The 20,248-nt window shown below is 45.7% G+C and overlaps 1 protein-coding gene and 1 long non-coding RNA gene across 16 annotated transcripts in view; one reads left to right on the top strand and one right to left on the bottom strand.

Annotated features, from left to right (window-relative positions):
- The window catches only part of LOC135419631 (IgGFc-binding protein-like), a 56,716-nt gene extending 38,795 nt beyond the window's left edge, over positions 1 to 17,921 (bottom strand). For 14 of the 15 annotated variants that reach the window (XM_064666239.1, XM_064666245.1, XM_064666252.1 and 11 more), the window contains exons 1-24: positions 17,789 to 17,921; positions 16,274 to 16,323; positions 16,041 to 16,190; positions 14,163 to 14,425; positions 13,475 to 13,556; positions 12,167 to 12,232; positions 11,660 to 11,904; positions 11,282 to 11,565; positions 10,895 to 11,172; positions 10,006 to 10,604; positions 9,064 to 9,628; positions 8,254 to 8,453; positions 7,781 to 8,161; positions 6,958 to 7,244; positions 5,953 to 6,224; positions 4,610 to 4,702; positions 4,258 to 4,499; positions 3,880 to 4,163; positions 3,493 to 3,770; positions 2,599 to 3,197; positions 1,657 to 2,221; positions 1,307 to 1,506; positions 826 to 1,206; positions 185 to 471 (exon numbers count right to left, since the gene is read on the bottom strand). In XM_064666239.1, coding sequence (XP_064522309.1) covers positions 185 to 471; positions 826 to 1,206; positions 1,307 to 1,506; positions 1,657 to 2,221; positions 2,599 to 3,197; positions 3,493 to 3,770; positions 3,880 to 4,163; positions 4,258 to 4,499; positions 4,610 to 4,702; positions 5,953 to 6,224; positions 6,958 to 7,244; positions 7,781 to 8,161; positions 8,254 to 8,453; positions 9,064 to 9,628; positions 10,006 to 10,604; positions 10,895 to 11,172; positions 11,282 to 11,565; positions 11,660 to 11,904; positions 12,167 to 12,232; positions 13,475 to 13,556; positions 14,163 to 14,425; positions 16,041 to 16,190; positions 16,274 to 16,323; positions 17,789 to 17,856 — 6,719 coding nt within the window. In that variant the 5' untranslated portion in view covers positions 17,857 to 17,921. The remainder of the gene's footprint in view (positions 1 to 184; positions 472 to 825; positions 1,207 to 1,306; positions 1,507 to 1,656; positions 2,222 to 2,598; positions 3,198 to 3,492; positions 3,771 to 3,879; positions 4,164 to 4,257; positions 4,500 to 4,609; positions 4,703 to 5,952; positions 6,225 to 6,957; positions 7,245 to 7,780; positions 8,162 to 8,253; positions 8,454 to 9,063; positions 9,629 to 10,005; positions 10,605 to 10,894; positions 11,173 to 11,281; positions 11,566 to 11,659; positions 11,905 to 12,166; positions 12,233 to 13,474; positions 13,557 to 14,162; positions 14,426 to 16,040; positions 16,191 to 16,273; positions 16,324 to 17,788) is intronic. The other variant, XM_064666253.1, reaches the window with a different exon arrangement.
- On the top strand, positions 4,412 to 8,197 carry LOC135419639 (uncharacterized). Its single transcript, XR_010433068.1, has 2 exons — positions 4,412 to 5,576; positions 6,920 to 8,197. It is a non-coding gene; the product is annotated as an uncharacterized LOC135419639 (long non-coding RNA).
- Positions 17,922 to 20,248: the final 2,327 nt, after the last annotated feature.

Below are 20,248 nucleotides of genomic sequence, written 5' to 3'. Positions count from 1 at the left end.
ATCCCAACAACTTGGGAAAAGTGTCATGCCCAGGCCCTGGACCACCCTCCCGGAGGTCAAGAAACTGCCTCTTCTCCCTTGGCCCATGCCTGCCATCACCAACCCTTCCTCCTGATGGCCCTCATAGCTCCCCTCTCCCAAACTCCTTCTTGTCCTTCATCTGCAGGATAGATCAGGGACTCACAGCCACTCATCATCCGGCACCATCCAGCTGGCTCCAAAGTCATTGAAGTCGGGCACGACAACTCCATCGGGGCGCATGAAGTCGTCCTGCTGGCTCCCAGTGTACGTCCCACACAGCCCACAGAGCTTGCCCTTGTGCTTCTCAGACACCTTCACGAGGAGCTCGTGGTCCCCGTTGAACTGCAGCTGCAGGCCCAGCTTGGTGGAAACGTGCACGTAGGAGCCGCTCAGGGAAATGGTCACACCGGGGGCAGGAGAAGCAGGCAGGGAGACCAGAGCACCGTTGACCTGGAGTAGGGGGAAAGAGGGAAGCATAAAGAGGTGCCCTCTGCTGAGAGGTCCCTGTTCCTCACTGGGGTGGTGCCAGGGCCCAGTGAGTCGGAAGCACTGATGGCATGAGAAACCCTGCCCAGGCCTACGAGGACACCAGCAGCTCTACACACGGCCCACCCAAAAGTCAGGAAACCAGCCCAAAATCTGCGGCTGCACGAGCAGCCACATCTGCCTCACTCAGAGCCTCGCCAGGCTCTTCTGCGAGCGCACAGCAGGCTGAGGGAATAGCAAGCTCTCCCTGGAGACAGAGTGGTATTTAGGGGTGCTTAGTGCATCTGTGGTTCCCAGGTGTAAAAGTGAGGGGCTTACGTAGACGGCCTTGCGCTCGCGCAGTGCAACGTGGAGGCCTTCCAGGGACAGTGCCACAGAGTTCAGAGCTGTCCAGCTCTGGCTGCCACGATGTTCGTTGCGGGTGGTGACACTGAACCCGATGGAGGAGTTGTCACAGCCTGTCACAACGGTGTAGTTGCAGGAGCCCTGGAAGTGGTGAAGCTTCCCATCGAAGGTGCTGTAATGCGGGTCACCGTAGATGTGGCAGAGCGCAGTGCTGGCTGGGTAACAGCCCCTCTGGCCGTTCTGGATCTTGCAGACCTCCTCCTCGCCACAGGACAAGGCAGAGCAAACCATCTGGCCGTTGGCTTCACACTGGCACCGGCGAGTGCAATTCTCGTTCACAAAGTACTCGCCTTCCTGCAGGAAGGGAAACGCCAAACGTCAGTGTAGGACGCAGGAAAATTGAGGCAAGGGGGTCCCTGGGAGGGGTGCAAACCAGGGCAGGGCTTTCACTCACGCTGTAGTAGTTGTCCTCAAAGAGGCAGCCACACTGGGCCTCGGGCACACAGGTGTCTCCACTGAGGAGGAAGCCAGAGGTACACGCACAGCCCTCCACACAGGGCTTGGAGCAGTTCTGTGGGGCTTGTCGGTCAACACAGGTGGCAGGACAGCCGGTCATGCAAGGGTCATAGGAGCTGTTGGAAGGACACTTCAGGGCTGCAATGGGGAGGGGACAATTAGGACCAGCAAGACTTCAAGCAAGGAAGGCCTTCTGGGAGGGGAAGGCGAAAGACCGTCTTTGGCCAGAGGTTTTGGGCAAGGGGAGCGGCACATTTCCCTTCTGGCACCGGCAAGACAGGTACTCACGGCAGAAGGTAGCATTCCTCCAGGGCAGAAGAGTCACGCCGGCTGCCTGGCACGCGTCAGCGTAGGCCTCCAGAGCAGCACACAGAAACTCCTGGCCACCATTCAGGGCACAAAGGTCGTAGAGGCAGGTGTCAAAGTAGCTCTGGGGGTTGATCACGCTGTGGCACGTCTCAAAAGAGCTGGGCGTGCTGGTCAGTATGCCACAGAAGCGGTCCGACTTGTAGAGCTCCTCCTCTTCTGGACTGCAGGGTGGGGAGGGGAGGGGGACACCGCAAGAGGGGTCACTGTCTGGGACCTGCCAGCTCTCCCCCAGTGCATTGGAGTCTGCAGCTTGCTGCCCGTTGGGCATCATGTATTCGTCGTCTCTCCGGTTGTTGAAGTTCCCGCACATGCCACAGGTCAGGTTGAAGTAGGTGGTGGGCACCTTCACCTCCACCGAGTGGTCAGTGTCGTAGGACACTGTGAGGCTGAAGTCTGTCTCCAGGACGACGTAGCGGCCGCTCTTGCTCACCGTGATCGCACCTCCCGCTGCCCTCACCGGCAGGGTCTGGCGCACGCCGTTCACCTAGGGCAGACACAGCACCATGGGCCCTGGACTTGTCCCTGGCCTCCCCGGGGTCTCCTGCCTGGGGAAAGCAGCTGCCAGGCCAGGCACGGCAAACAGCTGCCTGGGATGCCCTCACACCCCACACCCCTGGGGCCCACAGAGCCGTGTCTGGATCCTGCACTCTGCAGGGGCCTCTGCTCAACACAGAGCACATTCCTTGGTTGCCTCTTCCTCCTCCAACCCCTCTGGAAGGGAAAAACAAAGGGGCCCAGTGGCTTCAGGGGAACCCCCCCAGGCCTGGAACAGTGGAGACAGCTGGTACATGCCAGGCCCTGCCAAGAACAGCCAGCCCTGCCTTGCACCCACACCACACCCGTGCCAACCCCGCTGCCTACCAGCACTTGGCTCTTCTCCTGTTTGAGGATGGCAATGCGCTGTCCGTACACCTCAACCAGCACTTCGCGCACGTAGGACACCCTGCTGTTGCCACGATGCTCGTTCTTGGCCTCCACATTGAAGTAGGGCAGGGAGGTGGTGTTGGAGCACACTTTGGCCAGGGTGTAGGTGCAGTTGCCCATGAAGTTGTGCGTCACCTTGTCAAAGGTGTTGTAGTGAGGGTCCCCGTGGACGTGACAGATGCCGTAGGAGTGTTCGAGGCACACGGGTTTCCCACCCTGCACCCCGCAGTACTGGCCCGCAGGGCATGAGGCTTCGAAACACTGGACTTTGCTTCCCCGTGCGGGACACGTGCACTTGGAGGAGCAGCTGTTGTCCGTCCAGAACTCGGAGCCCACGGGGTAGTGCTGCCCGTTGTGCCAACACCCGCACTGCTGGCTGGGCACACATCGGTCATCGTAGAGCAGGTACCCGCTGTCACACACACAGCCCTCCACGCACGGCAGGCTGCAGGTGACTGGAGCCATTGGGTCAAAACAGGTGGCAGGGCAGGCAGCAGCACAGGGCTCATAGTGACTGTTGGCCGGGCAGGTGATCGCTGCAGAAACAGAAGACGCGGCAATTACTTGCAGAACATAACTCAACACTTCTTTTGAGATATTTTCCCTTTGAAAAAGTAACGGTCTCTGTTTTCCCTCTGGTCTGCTTGGCTCCATGTGTGTTCTCAGTCCTACCCAATCAAATGAAACAGCAAATGTGATGGTGCCTCTAATACAGACAACTCCCTGTAAATCCCCTCAGCTCACAGCGAGAATATTTCTCTGCCTCACTCTTTCCTTCCTGTCCTGCGTTTTCCTGAGAGTAACGATCTGTGCTAGTACGTGTGGACTTACGGCAGAAGGTTGTGTTCCTCCACACGGGTATCTGGACCCCAAGGGCTTGACAGGCATCCGCATAGGACTGCAAGCTCTTGCACAGGGTCTCCCAGTCCAGCCCCAGCTCACACAGGTCATAGGAGCAGGTCTCAAAGTAACTGCTGGGGCTCAGCACAGCGTGGCAGATCTGAAAGGGGCCACTGGTGTCAATGAGGAGCCCACAGAAGCGGCTGCTGGCGATCACCTGCTTGTCCGTGTCATTGCAGGCTGGGGTGGGGAGCAGTCCGGCTGAGCAGCTGTGGAAAGACAGGGAGAAGGGCCCCTGGGTCATCTCTGGGCTTCTCCTGGTGCCTCCTCCTCCCCTTGCCTGACGTGTCCCCAGACCTGCTGGGGAGGCACACCCACCTGCTGTTTTTGGACACCTCCCAGCTGTTGCCCAGGCTGGTAGAGTCTGGTTCCAGCATCCCTTCCGGGTTCAGGAAGTCATCTGCTGCCATCCCGTTGTAGTTCCCACACATGCCACAAACCTTCTGCCCAAAGGTGCTTGGAAGTGTCACCTCCACCCGATGGACCCCATCAAACTTCACTCTCAAGCCAAAGTCTGTCATGACCATGGTGTAGAACCCACTGGACAAGACCTGCACACCTGCGGATGGGCTGCAAGGCAGGATTTCTGCCACTCCATTCACCTGGAGGGACCGGAAGCAAGACAGGATTGAAGCAACCCATTTGGCCCAGCTCTTTCCTCTCGCACAGCTCCACAGGCTCTCCCCTCGGGCTTACCGTCACCACTCCACCCTGCCCCAGCCTTATCCGCTGGTCAGCCACATCGACATCCACGTATCGGACGTAGGACACACGAGTGTTGCTCCCCCTGTGCTCGTTGGCTGCTTCCACGTTGAAGTAGGGCAGGGAGCTGTTGCTCTCACACAGTTTGGAAAGGGTGTAGGTGCAGGTACCCATGAAGCTGTGTAGCTGCTTGTCGAATGTATGGTAGTGAGGGTCTCCTTCCACCACACAGGTCTCTGACAGTGGAAAGACCAGAGGGCAAGTTTAGTTGAGCACCTCCTGCTGCCTCTTCTCCCCAGATCACCTTGCTCAAAGAGCATCTGACCCATGACTGGTCTGTACTCACCTGTGCCTGGCATGGGTGTTGACGTGGGTGTTGATGTGGGTGTCTCTTCTGAAGGTGTGGTGATGGTGGTGCCTGGTGTGGTTGGAGTCATATCTACAAAAGAGGGAATGATATAAAGAAATGAATCCTCCTTGACCAGCTTATGTTCTGACAATTGTTCTGACAATGCTCTTCTAGGTCTAATGAACATGTATTCATGAAACATTTGAAGATGTTATAATGAAATGAGTAGAAGTGACCAGTACTGAAAAATTGACTATAAAACATGAAATTTTAAGTGTTTGAGAATGTGTGGTTTTTTACAAATCCCTTCCTCAGTTGTCATCATAATGCATTAAGATCCTGTATTTTTACACTGTGTCAGTCACAATCCTTTGTCATTGCAAATTGCTCAAAGATGTCCTATTTGGCATAGTAGTATTCATCTGGCTCTCAAAATCCTTTTTAGGTGGAAATCTAGACTTCATAATGAGAATTGTCTGACATTTTTTTTACTGCTCATAAACTGGTATAAGAACTATTGTTTTGGAATTGGAAAGAGACTACAGAATGGCATTTCATGTAATAACCTCATACTTATGCTGTCATTTCTGCTCGCTTTGGTAATCACCTCTGGAGGTTCTAGAAAAAGCAATTTAAAGATACAAGGAAGAAATTTTTTACAATGAGGATGGTGAAACAGTGGAAATATTCATGGTCAGGTTGGATTTTGAGTAACCTTGTCTAGTTGGAGACATCCCTTCTTGTTGCAGGGAGGTTGAACTAGATGACCTTTAAAGGTCTCTTCCAACCCAAACTGTTCTACGATTCTATGAATTTCGTGCCTCTAGCCTTACCTCTGTGTTAACTCGTCTGCCTAGATAAGAAGGACCTAAGGCTGCATGGATCTCAAGCTGCAGGATTCTTTTTATTAGTTTTAAAGCCCTTTTTTATGCTTGGTGAAAATTTGGAGCTGTAGATAGTTTGGGTAAGTGATATGTTAACACTTCTCAAAAAGATAAAATATTTTATTAAAGCCAAAATGGTGATTTGTTAGACAAATGTTCAATTGTCCCTGGCTGAGCACTTAGCTGACAGTGTATGTTGTCTCTCCCAACCCAGTTTTGATAAATAGTCTTGGGTCAAAAGTGTTCAGACATCATGTTCTAAAGTGAATACAGGAAGCCCATTAGAAGCTTAGATTAGAAGCCAAATTTACAGAGATGCTAAGCATTTGAAAGCTTCCTGTGTTTCACTGAATCCCCATTTCTGAAATTCTGTTCAACTTCTCAGGCATTTGAATTTATATTTGTAGTATAAGGACTTAATTGGATGGTTATTTGCTAAATGACCTAATGACTTACCGCAGATGGTATCTTTCCTCCATTCACCCAGATTTACACCTCCAAGTTCACAGGCAGCAGCATATGCCTCTAAAATCTTGCAGAACTGGTCAGAATCCCCCTCTGTGGCACACAGATCATAGACACAGCTCTCGAAGTACAGCTGTGGGGGAATGTGCCAATGGCAGGCCTGAAAAGGTCCACTATTTTGCAAAACAATTTTGCAGAGTTCTTCATATTCTTTCTCTTTTACTGTGTCACAAGCAGGCGGCACAACTGAAACTGCATTACACCTGTATGGAAAGTACACAGCAGAGTGCTTATAGAATAAATCTATGTATTTTGTTATATCCTGCAAGGCATATCTCAACTACAATAGAATCCTATGCCAAATTCTGCAGATTTCCTGTGTATAGTCATCTTTAGTGTGTCAATCCCAAAAGTGAGAAATATTACAACTTAACTCATAACACCCCATTAAGAATATAATAGTGAATTTGCAATACATGGCTGTCTATCCATAAAATGAAGTCCAGAAGAAACCAACAAATTAGCTATCCAACACAAGCAAGATAATTTTGATTCTTTATTGCGTATAGTAAGGGCAGTAATTTGTATGTGAAAGCATTAATAGACAGATAAATGCCCCTCGCCTATGTTAAGCAAGGTGCAGTTATCTTGCGATCTGAATCTAAGATATATTTAGACTTCTTATAGCAAGAGGGAGGAATATAAAGGAGACATTTTAGGATAAGAAAGTAAGGAAAAATTCAAGTTATATGCATAAAAAGGAGCCCAATCTCAAGTAAAATCTATAAAGCTCATGTGGAAAAGCTCTGAAGGGTGATTTTAAAATGTCAATATTTTCTGTTGAAAACTGGAGTCATTCAAAGGTGAAAACAATAGCAAACCAGTAATATCAAAGAAGGGTTATTATGGAATGTAAGCGATGTATATTAGGCCTATAACTCCATGATTTATGTTTCAGGCACTTTGCTGTTTCCTAAAGTATCATCTGATACTTACGTCCTGTTGTCATCCTTCACTATCCAGCTGTCACCAAATTTATTTGGATCCTGTTCTAGGACTTTATCCGGGTTTAAAAAGTCATCTAGTTGGTTGTCATTGAATGTTCCACAGAGACCACACAGCTGTCCTTTGAGACTTTCATCAACCAGAATGAAAAGCTCCTGATCACCATCAAACTTAACCTGGATCCCTAGAGAGGTATCAACGACCACGTAGTGTCCTTTTATGGCTACTCTGGCTCCATGGTTCAAATCCACAGGAAGTTTAACCTGAACTCCATCCACCTAAGGAAAACAAAACCCACAAAACCCAGTAAGTCAATAAAGCTCCCAGGAACAAAGGGGAGGTCTGCACTGCCAGCACTATAGTTTTCTCCACCGAGTCAGCCTTATTCTAGTGAACAATGGAGATAACAGAATTTTGAGGTTAAGCAGAGACTAAAGCAGTATACACTTATTTTCTACCTTGAATAGTGCCCTGTAGCACAAGTTTAGCTTTGTGCTGTCACAACTACACACAAAGCAATACTTGGAATAGTTAATTTAAAGCTAAATCTTTGAGACTTAGTCCAGTAAAAGCTTTCTATTATAGATGAAGTCATGGATGAAGCTGTTTCATCCTACAAGCTCATTTAGAAAATATCTGAATAGACAAAAAGATGCTATGCTGATTTCTGCCTTTTTGGGAAAAAAAAATTCTGTGACTTTTAGCATGTGCAGTCTTGGAGGTGAATAAATCAGAGAGGGCTGATTCAGTTCTTTTGGGCAGAAATGTAAAGTGCATAGTGATGGATTGTTTATGCTGAAAGTAGAACACTTACATAGGTCTCTCTGTTTTTCTTCAAAACAATGTGAAGGTTTTCCAGTGTGACAGAAACTGAGTTCAAGGCTGTCCAGTTCGGGTTTCCTCTATGTTCATTTCTGGTAGTCACTGAGAACTTTTCAGAAGAATTTGTGCATCTCTCAACAACAGTATAATTGCAGTCTCCTTGGAAATGGTACAGTCTTCCATCAAAGGTTATATAATGTGGATCCCCAAAAATGTGGCAGGTGCTGGGATTCAATGGGTAACATCCCAAGAGTCCATTCTGTACCTTGCAAACTTTACTTATTTCACACGTGTCTGAACTGCAAACTACAGTCCCATTTCCAGCACATACACATTGGCCTACACAGTCTGGTTGCCAAAAAGATTCTCCTTTCTGTTAGAGAAATTCAAATAAATACAAATTAGAAGAGTTAATGGTAATGTTGAACTGTGAAATGAGCCCCAGGAATATGTGCCAGAACAAACCTCATAATATTTGTCATTCTGAAGGCAGCCACAGTTGCTCATGGACACACACTGTCCCCCGCTGATGACAAAACCATTGTTGCATTCACATCCTTCTACACAAGGTTTGCTGCAGTTCTTAGATGCAAGAGGATCAGTGCAGGTTGCTGGACAAGCACTGGTGCATGGGTTGTAATGACTGTTGGGAGGGCATGCAACAGCTGAGAAACAATAAAAGGCACTGAATTAACAATCACAACTCACAGGAAACCACTATTCAATAATGTGATTGTTTTGCCCTAATGACAACTGTACGGTCTTTTTGAAGCCTGAAGTTCTGCTCCTATTCGATATCAGAAAGTAATATAGTAAATATTCCACATGGGAAAAAAAGCATGAATGTCTAACAATATATCCTGCATATTAAGTATCTCCAAATCCAAATAAAACTTTGCCCCTCTACACCAGATCTTGTACACAGATGATACATTTCCATGAGTATAGGGATTGCTAAATTGATTAGATGTAGCATGGAAATTAGCAAGCTGATTCAAGGCAAAACATCATCTAGAACTCAGAGGTGATTTCACATTAACAGAGGCATACTGCTACTGGTTTGACAAAGATTCTTGAGATATTGAAAAAAATTCTCCTCTGTTCTCTGGCAGAAAACAGTAATGGCAAGACTTTTGCAGAACTTTATTTCTCAATATTTTGTTGTAATTATGTGAATAATTTAAGATATTTAAGCTGTGTCAATTATTGGCAAAAATCAGCCTCTTAAGACAACAGCAAAGCTATTGAAAGACTCATTTCACTATGGAAACTCACGGCAGAAGGTAGCATTCCTCCAGGGCAGAAGAGTCACGCCGGCTGCCTGGCATGCATCAGCATAGGCCTCCAGAGCAGCACACAGAAACTCCTGGCCACCATTCAGGGCACAAAGGTCGTAGAGGCAGGTGTCAAAGTAGCTCTGGGGGTTGATCACGCTGTGGCACGTCTCAAAAGAGCTGGGTGTGCTGGTCAGTATGCCACAGAAGCGGTCCGACTTGTAGAGCTCCTCCTCTTCTGCACTGCAGGGTGGGGAGGGGAGGGGGACACCGCAAGAGGGGTCACTGTCTGGGACCTGCCAGCTCTCCCCCAGCGCATTGGAGTCTGCGGCTTGCTGCCCGTTGGGCATCATGTATTCGTCGTCTCTCCGGTTGTTGAAGTTCCCGCACATGCCACAGGTCAGGTTGAAGTAGGTGGTGGGCACCTTCACCTCCACCGAGTGGTCAGTGTCGTAGGACACTGTGAGGCTGAAGTCTGTCTCCAGGACGACGTAGCGGCCGCTCTTGCTCACCGTGATCGCACCTCCCGCTGCCCTCACCGGCAGGGTCTGGCGCACGCCGTTCACCTAGGGCAGACACAGCACCATGGGCCCTGGACTTGTCCCTGGCCTCCCCGGGGTCTCCTGCCTGGGGAAAGCAGCTGCCAGGCCAGGCACGGCAAACAGCTGCCTGGGATGCCCTCACACCCCACACCCCTGGGGCCCACAGAGCCGTGTCTGGGTCCTGCACTCTGCAGGGGCCTCTGCTCAACACAGAGCACATTCCTTGGTTGTCTCTTCCTCCTCCAACCCCTCTGGAAGGGAAAAACAAAGGGGCCCAGTGCCTTCAGGGGAACCCCCCCAGGCCTGGAAGCATGGAGACAGATGGTATATGCCAGGCCCTGCCAAGAACAGCCAGCCCTGCCTTGCACCCACACCACGCCCGTGCCAGCCCCGCTGCCTACCAGCACTTGGCTCTTCTCTTGTTTGAGGATGGCAATGCGCTGTCCGTACACCTCAACCAGCACTTCGCGCACGTAGGACACCCTGCTGTTGCCGCGATGCTCGTTCTTGGCCTCCACATTGAAGTAGGGCAGGGAGGTGGTGTTGGAGCACACTTTGGCCAGGGTGTAGGTGCAGTTGCCCATGAAGTTGTGCGTCACCTTGTCAAAGGTGTTGTAGTGAGGGTCCCCGTGGACGTGACAGATGCCGTAGGAGTGTTCGAGGCACACGGGTTTCCCACCCTGCACCCCGCAGTACTGGCCCGCAGGGCATGAGGCTTCAAAACACTGGACTTTGCTTCCCCGTGCGGGACACGTGCACTTGGAGGAGCAGCTGTTGTCCGTCCAGAACTCGGAGCCCACGGGGTAGTGCTGCCCGTTGTGCCAACACCCGCACTGCTGGCTGGGCACACATCGGTCATTGTAGAGCAGGTACCCGCTGTCACACACACAGCCCTCCACGCACGGCAGGCTGCAGGTGACTGGAGCCATTGGGTCAAAACAGGTGGCAGGGCAGGCAGCAGCACAGGGCTCATAGTGACTGTTGGCCGGACAGGTGATTGCTGCAGAAACAGAAGACGCGGCAATTACTTGCAGAACATAACACTTTTTTTGAGGTATTTTCCCTTTGAAAAAGTAACGGTCTCCGTTTTCCCTCTGGTCTGCTTGGCTCCATGTGTGTTCTCAGTCCTACCCAATCAAATGAAACAGCAAATGTGATGGTGCCTCTAATACAGACAACTCCCTGTAAATCCCCTCAGCTCACAGTGAGAATATTTCTCTGCCTCACTCTTTCCTTCCTGTCCTGCGTTTTCCTGAGAGTAACGATCTGTGCTAGCACGTGTGGACTTACGGCAGAAGGTTGTGTTCCTCCACACGGGTATCTGGACCCCAAGGGCCTGACAGGCATCCGCATAGGACTGCAAGCTCTTGCACAGGGTCTCCCGGTCCAGCCCCAGCTCACACAGGTCATAGGAGCAGGTCTCAAAGTAGCTGCTGGGGCTCAGCACAGCGTGGCAGATCTGAAAGGGGCCACTGGTGTCAATGAGGAGCCCACAGAAGCGGCTGCTGGCGATCACCTGCTTGTCCGTGTCATTGCAGGCTGGGGTGGGGAGTGATCCGGCTGAGCAGCTGTGGGAAGACAGGGAGAAGGGCCCCTGGGTCATCTCTGGGCTTCTCCTGGTGCCTCCTCCTCCCCTTGCCTGACGTGTCCCCAGACCTGCTGGGGAGGCACACCCACCTGCTGTTTTTGGACACCTCCCAGCTGTTGCCCAGGCTGGTAGAGTCTGGCTCCAGCATCCCTTCCGGGTTCAGGAAGTCATCTGCTGCCATCCCGTTGTAGTTCCCACACATGCCACAAACCTTCTGCCCAAAGGTGCTTGGAAGTGTCACCTCCACCCGATGGACCCCATCAAACTTCACTCTCAAGCCAAAGTCTGTCATGACCATGGTGTAGAACCCACTGGACAAGACCTGCACACCTGCGGATGGGCTGCAAGGCAGGATCTCTGCCACTCCATTCACCTGGAGGGACAGGAAGCAAGACAGGATTGAAGCAACCCATTTGGCACAGCTCTTTCCTCTTGCACAGCCCCACAGGCTCTCCCCTCGGGCTTACCGTCACCACTCCACCCTGCCCCAACCTTATCCGCTGGTCAGCCACATCGACATCCACGTATCGCACGTAGGACACACGAGTGTTGCTCCCCCTGTGCTCGTTGGCTGCTTCCACGTTGAAGTAGGGCAGGGAGCTGTTGCTTTCACACAGCTTGGAGAGGGTGTAGGTGCAGGTGCCCATGAAGTTGTGTAGCTGCTTGTCAAATGTGTGGTAGTGAGGATCTCCATGTATACTGCAAATTGCTTCTGGAGACAGGAAAAAGGAATATGTTCTCATTAACACATGGATACATCCAGAAAGCCCACTTCATTTTGTACTGGGAAAACACAATCATCCTGATTGTATAGTTTACATCTGGAAGAACTGAAACAGAAAGGCAGATTTGTAAGGCATAAGGCAGTGTCAAAGAGAGATACCTATAGAAATTAACTGAAGCAAAGTGGTGGTGGTAAAAAATGCAGGTGTCCTACAAACCATTAACTAGCATATGAGGTTGTCTAAAATTACCTGTCACTGGTGGTGGTGTAGGCTCTGTTGGTGTAGGTGTTGGTGGTACAGGTGTAGGGCCAGCTTCTGTTAGTGGAAAAGACAAGGCAATACAATGAGCTTTAACATTACAGGGTGAACACTACTTACATGCTAACATACATTAGTTTTCACTTACTCTTCACCACCATAAAGTTAGAAGTTTTTCAGTGAAGTAAGTAGAACTGCCTATTTTTAAAATTGGGGCTATGTGGGTTTTTTGAGCACTAAGGAAAGCTCAAATTGTTAGCTTGATCAACAACTGAGCTCAGATGGCCGCTCTAGAGCTGGAAGTGTGTTTACAATAGGGTATGTGACTCCCTCTGGTGTATGTTAAGACACATGAAGGTCCTGCTGGCAGCAAGTGTTGGCAGATCTGATAGCAAGATGAACAAAGAAGCTCTTGTCTCTTGGAGTTATGTTTGTGCACCATCCGGTGGCTGAATCATGTACTAATACACCTGGAAAAATGAAGAACTGACTCTCCCTAGCCCTCAAACAAAAGAAGGCCCCAAGTCTTGTTCATGGCATTTTAAATAAAATCATATATTTTCAGGGTATGGACCTGAATGGAAAACTTTGTCCTGGGTAGTGTAAATTTGAAACATCCCATGTCATTAAATGAGTAGTATTTCGCAGAGAAGAAGACCTATTAAGACCAAATGACACTTTCTGTAAGTTTTTCTGCAAATTTCTTGTTCAATTCACATTTTGCAAGTATTGTGTGCTTGTCAGTAAAAGTGGATCCCAGTCACCCACAGCTTGTGCCAGTCTTGGCTGATTTGTTACGGGGTCAGAGATCAAGCTCAAACTACTGATTTGTAGTCAAAGCTGACGGTGCGACTTGGTGTTATTGACTCACTGTTATCTTTTTGTGACACATGGCTGTACTGTGTATTTGATGAGTTTGTACAAACTGATATTTGCTGTAAAATGCTTATCAGTGTATTTAATGTGAAATCCAAATTCAGTGTGCATAGCCTGCTCTGGGTTTAGAGATGCACTTCAGACTTAAAAGTGAAGTAAATTTTGCTGGACCTAGTGAAAAAGGTCACATGTGCAGAGAAAGGGGGTAGCTTATCTGGGACATTTGAGGTGATGAGGAAAGAATTGGGAAGAAACTACAGCAAAACACATAACACTCAAAGTGAGCTGTAAAGTTTTTGCAATTTCTCTTTTGTGGTTCAAGGTTATGAGGAGTTGCTGTATTGTATACGGAACAGAGTAATGGTCAACAGCTTAAACAGAGATGAAGAAGCAGGACACACTCAGCTGCAAACACAGACTTACCACAGGATCCATCCCTCACTCTCACATTGTCCAGTGCTGTATCCCCATACTCTGTTAGTCCTCGGACAGCCTCAAAAATTACCTAGGCAGGACACAGAGTGATCACCAAATCAGAGTTGCTCAGGCAAACACAAGACTATTTCTCTTAGCATTATTTTCAAAATAAACTCTCTGGTTTATTGCTAAAGGCATCAAGTCAGTCGAGGTTATAACAGTTTTCCTAACTTCCCTCAGAAGCCTAAAATATATATTCTGTAATAAGGTAAGGACTGCAAGAAACATTGTCCTCTCTTTTTCTGACTTCTAAATGATTTATGAGAATTAGTTGTCTGAATTCTACAGAGGAGTCCAATGTAGGCAGCATCCCAAAGTTCAAACCTTCAAACTCATAGCCGACAAACTTACATTTAATTAAGACATCTAAAGTCCTTGATTTCATGATAAAATTAATGAGGGAAGGAAGGAAAAAGAGAGAAAACTAAATTAAATTTTATCCGCTAACTAACAGCACTATTAAAACTAGGTGGTTGTTTGTTTCTCCTCTTAGTTCATTGACACAAATCATGAGGCCATTATATTCACAAAATCTTGGTTATATTTTTAGCTTACATGCACAGTATTTTGCAACCTGCAAATGGAGAACAAATACTGACACTGTACAAAGAAATTCACTTTGAAAATATATTACCTTTATCTTTCTCTGTGTTGGGAAAGTGTGAGTGATGGCACCGTAGTTCCAAAAAGAACTCTGGTTTCCCTTCCGATGCCATATCACAGACTCCTGTGTGCCATCTTGGATAAGCACTCTCAGCTCATTCATCTCTTCTGATCCAAACATATAGTACCAGAAGTCGATGCATATTTTTTCAGAAACAACAGTCTCTGGGCTTTCCAGCCTGTTGATGTCGAACGGGATCAGATTACTTGCTTCTTGGTAGATGAAATAACCTTCTGCAGAGTGAAAAAAAATTAAAGTACAGTTGAATCTTCCTAATTTGTTAGATGTTGTCTAAAATTGAAGTACAACCCAACTCTGGAAGAAATCAAGGGCATCATTATCAGTGCAAAGAAGCAAAGTGGAGGATGTTTGGACTTCATGTTGCAATGGTTAACTCCATATACTTATCCAAAGTAGAATGTGAGCCTGAGAGCAAAGCAAATACATTTCATCTCATATGAACACTTATTTTGGGATCACAGTTAAAGATGCAGGACTCTTTCGAGAGACAGCGCCTCCAGACACAGTGCCACACTGATCCAGGTTCAGTTTCTGCTTTCCTCAAAGGAAAAGAATGTAATCTGCTATACACCTTCTCATGTGGGATAACTTTTTTTTTTTTTCTAATGATTTTGGTTTCAAGATAAGTAACTCCCTGGCACAAGGAAAAATTCCAAACTGTCAGCATTTGGTTTTGTCTCAAAATTTAAGAAATAGAAAGTAATGCTTATATTTTATTCAAAATATTTATATTTGACATTATGAAAAGGAAGGAATTTTTTTAAAATTCAGAAACTTGCAATGTTTCTTTTAGGATTTGAAATGCTTTAGTCTGATTGGTCTTAGGCTTGAAGTATTTTGCTTCACGTAGACTAAGATCAAAGTTACATTTCCCCATTGCAGCTTGAGTCAAGTTTTTCCCATCTGACTATGGAAAGGAATCAAAAATAAATGAATGAGCACTTCTATATGGTAAAGTATAGGTCCACACATTCAGTCATATATTAAAGCTGGCAAGAAAATCTAAGTACTATTTAAAGTGATAAGGTCTCTGTCAATTAAAAAAGTAAAACATTATTATTTGTGTTAATCCAAATTAAAAGCATTCAATTTCTTCTTCCAACAGGCATTTTTAATTGTTATTATAAAATACTAAAAATTCAGAAAATTATTTAGCAAAAATCCGAACTAATACCATTCTAATCCGCTTGCTGACTCTGACAGTAGCTGACCTTTCATTCTTGGGATAATTACAAGCAGGATGACTGCAAACTGATCCTCATAAATGGATATTCTAGTGCAAGGATAGTGGTTCAAGCACATAGAGATGGAGCCATGGAGCATTTGTTTGATAATATGACCATGTTAGACTCCAGTTTTAAAATCATAGGTAGCTGAGGACAGACTTTTAAAATATATTCTTTAATTTCAGACTTGATTTTGTAACACTTTTCCAGCATGAACTTTATCTAGGGCCAGCACAGTGATCATTAAATTTGTTGCCATTAACTGACATCAGTGTAATTTGGCCACAAACCCTGTCTTGAAAAATGGTCTGTCACATGGCACTACATTCTCTATTAGGTCTTAACATGATATAATTAGCTTCCTTCTACTTCCATGCACTGATAAAGATATCCAATCTATGGTAGGCAACCCAATTTAATTTACTCCTAAGTGATATGGTGAAGTCATAAACAGGTGTCAGCATGAAACGAAACCAACACATTCCAAGATCTTTAAGAATCTCTTTTCTCTTCCAAAGAAATGATAAAGGTAAGTCAAGCTTTCTAAAAAAAAAAAAAACAAAACCAAAAACAAACAGTCATGCCACAACCAAGCACTTACTTCCATCAGGATAGTCTCCATCAGGACCTGTTCCATCAGTTGGAGTGTCATGCTTTGTCCGTATCCACACCCCCTGGTTGATACTGCAGGGCTGGGTCCAGTCACAAAATGGTCTTGAGTTATTGTTGAAATCACATCTGGTGAGGTAAGCTGAAATACAACACATTAAAGTGAGGAAGAGGAGCTAGTATGTTCAAAATTGGATGTTAATGCCACTAATGACATGCAGTTACCTGTTTCAGGATCCCATGTTCTCAAACCACCAGTTGGCCTTTGCTTGATCCTGCCAAGAAAAGCAACAGAGTGAAGCCCTTGTGGAATTAGTGACTCAAAAACTGTTTAAGAAAGCATATTTGGACCTCAGCTTTTGCCTTTGGGTGTTTCACTGAATAACTGAATAGACCCTGAGTTTGATCCATATCTGACTTTCTCTTCCCATATGGAACTTCTTCCTGACAAAGCTCTGAGAGTGAATCAAAGGTGGGATATGTTCACTTCATCTAGTGTGGAAGGATTCTCTGCTCTGTATCCCACTGAACTGAAATGAGAGGAGTTCTACTAGGTACAGGGAGCTATGGAAGAGATGGATGGATATAGCACAGCTCAGACAATATCAGGATAATATCAAACATTTTTCTATTGACTTGTTCATGTCATTATTATCCCCACTGTTTCAAAGCAAAGTGTGTAAATGCCAGTAAGATAGTGTACTGTGTAAGTGTAATTTCCTGGAAGGCTACATATTTCCTTTAACTGCTGCAAATCTCCCATGACACAAAACTTTCATTTCATTCAGCTCTTCTGATTTACCCTGATAATGCTGCAAAAAAAGAGAAAGCAGTTACAAATGCACAGTCCTTGTGTGCTACAAAGTCCTGCAGAGATAAGTTGACACAAGGCCAAAATCCCACCACATATCACAGAATAAATGGTTCTGCTTTTGGGGTGTTTTGCATAGGGAAGGGATTTCCATGACTGCAAGGCTACAGCAGTGACTCTTGACATACTCTGACTGTGGTGCATAATTTCAGGTGGTAGGTTTCAGTTCCAAATTCTGTGGTGCCCTCTCCTTAATTATTCTTACTGTACTTGACACAGTCTAGAGACTCTGTCCTTAAGTGAATGCATCACAATGAATGTCCACACTGCTCAAAATCCAAGCAATGACATTCAGAAAACTAGGGACATCAGGAGCAAATATCACAATGAATTCATCATGAAATGATGCAATGAAATGCAGCAAGCAACTCTAAAACAGACTGAGCTAGAAGATAAGGAGGAAAAAGAATATGTAAAAACAGATAAAATAAGAAAGTTTTCTTCATTGTTCTTCTTGGATTTCTTCTACCATGAGAAAGGGAAAGCTGAGGGAAGTTTCCACTTGGTCTCTATTCAGTGTTATCTTTAAACTGTTACACATTATGCAAGTCCTAAGCCACGGATTACTATCAGTATATTCAGAGTCAAAGAGTTTTATAATGACTGTGGTTATTTTGTCCAGATCTCTCCTCTTCAGATGTGCCATTAGAAATCCATGTTACAGGTTTCTCTCTCAGACAGGAGCCAGTGTAGAATTAGGCAACCACAAAATTCAATTATTTCTTTTTTAAAATGACGTGGTTCAACTGTATAACATTCCACATTTAAAAAGTGAAGAAACATTCCACATTTTAAAAGCAAAGAAAGGATATTTATCATTAACAGCTAAACTTCCTCAATTAGGCTATATTCATTGCTGGGCTACTTACCCTGTGGTATTCAGCACTGAAATACAGAGTAAAATTAGAGTGTATTGAAAATGCCAGAGAGTCCCCATGCTAGAACACAGAGTAAAGTCTTCTCTGTGGTATGGTTTGCATAGTAATCCACCAGCTGTACTCAGCAAGGAGAAAATGAGGACGACCTATGGTGAAACATATAAATATATCGACAAGAGGGTGGAGGCGATTATAAAAATCTGTCCAACCCTGTATCATGTTCCCTGTGTTATCTACCCTGAGAAAAACACCTATGAACTGAATACTCATATTCTGTGTCATTTGTTTTGTCACCCTTAGCTGCTTGCTGGAGAAATTGATGTGATTTTGGCAATTTCTGTTGATGTTGTTTTATATTAAAGAAGCCCATAGTTTTAAAGGGATTTTTTTCTGACATAGATAGCAAGACAAATTATTTCATTTTAAAACTCCTGCCCAGCTTCCACTACCAGTATAAGTGAGATTTCTCATTTTGACTGAATTTGCTCCCTTTCTGAAACTAACATTAAGCAGAGCAGATAACAAGACTTCAATTTACTCACAACAGTTAAGTTTTCATGGGCACAATTCAGGAAATTGCTGAAATATTACTGATACCACATTTTCCCTGCTAAAAAATAAAGGACCATTTTCTGGGCTTCCATGAAGTCTGTTGGTTGCTGACAGCCCAGGAGAAGCAGGTGGATCCCCCCCCACTGTCACCTGGACTTCTACTGTTCTGGTGTTTTTCAGCATTCCTTGAACTGGGGTCTGAAAAAAAAATATGGCTCAAAGGCAGACAAGTTCCCTACTTCACTTGGATTTCATGGCTGATGAGAATCAAAAGAGTGTTAGAAAGTGTACAGCATTTCCTTGCACTGCCTGGAAACCCCAGACAATGGCTCTTTTTCTTTTTCTTTTTTCTTTTTTTATTTTTTTAATAATATTCTGATGATAAAGATAATTAAACCTTCATAAATTAATCCTGGAATTTCTTCAATTCCCTTTCACTCTGCTCATGAACAAGTAACTAAGGAGGCTATGTACAGAAACAAGAGAAATAGGGACAGATCAACGGAGGCTAAGCAGAAACACAAAAATATTTCAAGTTAGATGTTAGCTGATGTGTTGACAATGAGCCTGGGGCTGCATTCTGCCACAAGCTCATGCTCTACACAAGCCTTTGCAAAGCAAGAGGGTAGATGCTCACTTGACTAACAATAATCCCTCTCCAGTGTAAATCCTTTCCTAGGAAGATATGTGTACTTTTGCCAGCTAGTAAACAGGGAAGAGAATTCCTGTGATTTCAAGACAAAATATTAATTCCCTGCGCAAAACCACTGTCCACACTTTTCCAGTTCAGTTGAGAAGAGCTTAATGTGAGAGGGAGAATACAAGTGACCATCAGGTACAAGTTTCATTGACACACTGCATTTTCATCAGGGCTGTTGAGGTGATGGTCAGCAAGTGTTAATCTGGGCAACAGCTGTCCATAGCACTGTAATGGAGAGCAAGGAGGCCTCCATGTATGCACACACTTTCCTTCTGCAGACTAGGGATATTTCATTAATTTGGTACTGCTCTGTATCATTCTGACAAGAAGATGTGAGTCTGTCTTGGAAAGAAAGAAGCCCTCTGTTAAATCCATCCATCCATTTATCCATTCACATGATGCACTGTCTTTGACCCCTCCTCACCCAAAGCAGATGTGAGGCCCTGCAGCACCACAAACACTCCTTCAGCCATGCTGTGGGACCTTTTCTGTGACTTTGTCACTCCTGTTTAATGGCATCTCAGGCACTCTGTGAAAAGTGAACTGGAGTACTCATTAAAGCTTTTCAGGGAGGGGCAAAATTAATAACCTCTTTTCCATATACGAAGGATGACAAGGAAATGACTTGCCATCTGATTCCAGTGGGATGTGACAGTATCCCCCATTTCTGACAGTCAAACTGATCACTTTGTCCCAAGCAAGACAACTCAAAAAATGAAAGAAGCAAACTCAGCAGTTCACCCATTCTACTGAGTGCTGTCTAGTGCAACTCACTGCACAGTTACATGTAATTGTCCTAAAGTACCTAAATCTGGTTCCTCCATTTTCTTGAATATGAGTGTTCTCTGATGAATACCAGTTGCAATTCACTGTGTGGCTAATGTTCAGCATATGGTGTTGAAATCAGAAAAAAGCTAGAAATCTTGAAAATCTTAAAGGATGGGGAAAAATATATAAAACCTCTTTCTCCTAACCCTTCAAGAGACTGCTACACTGCTACCTAGCACAAAGCAGAGAGGTTGCTGGCTGATATGAAGTGCTGGTATCTTGTTGGGATGCACTTGCAGCACATGTATATCCCAGAGTCTATTCTTTCTGAGGCTATATCTAGAAGAAATTTTAAATTAATTAACTAAATGGCTGTTCTTAAACGGCAGAATTCTGTGCAGGTTCTCTTAATTTAGAATACATTAGGTTCT

This window comes from Pseudopipra pipra, chromosome 10, assembly GCF_036250125.1.
Source record: "Pseudopipra pipra isolate bDixPip1 chromosome 10, bDixPip1.hap1, whole genome shotgun sequence".
Taxonomy (NCBI): domain Eukaryota; kingdom Metazoa; phylum Chordata; class Aves; order Passeriformes; family Pipridae; genus Pseudopipra; species Pseudopipra pipra.
The sequence above is the reverse complement of the archived record's forward strand: the minus strand, read 5'-3'. Positions and strand labels throughout refer to the sequence as shown.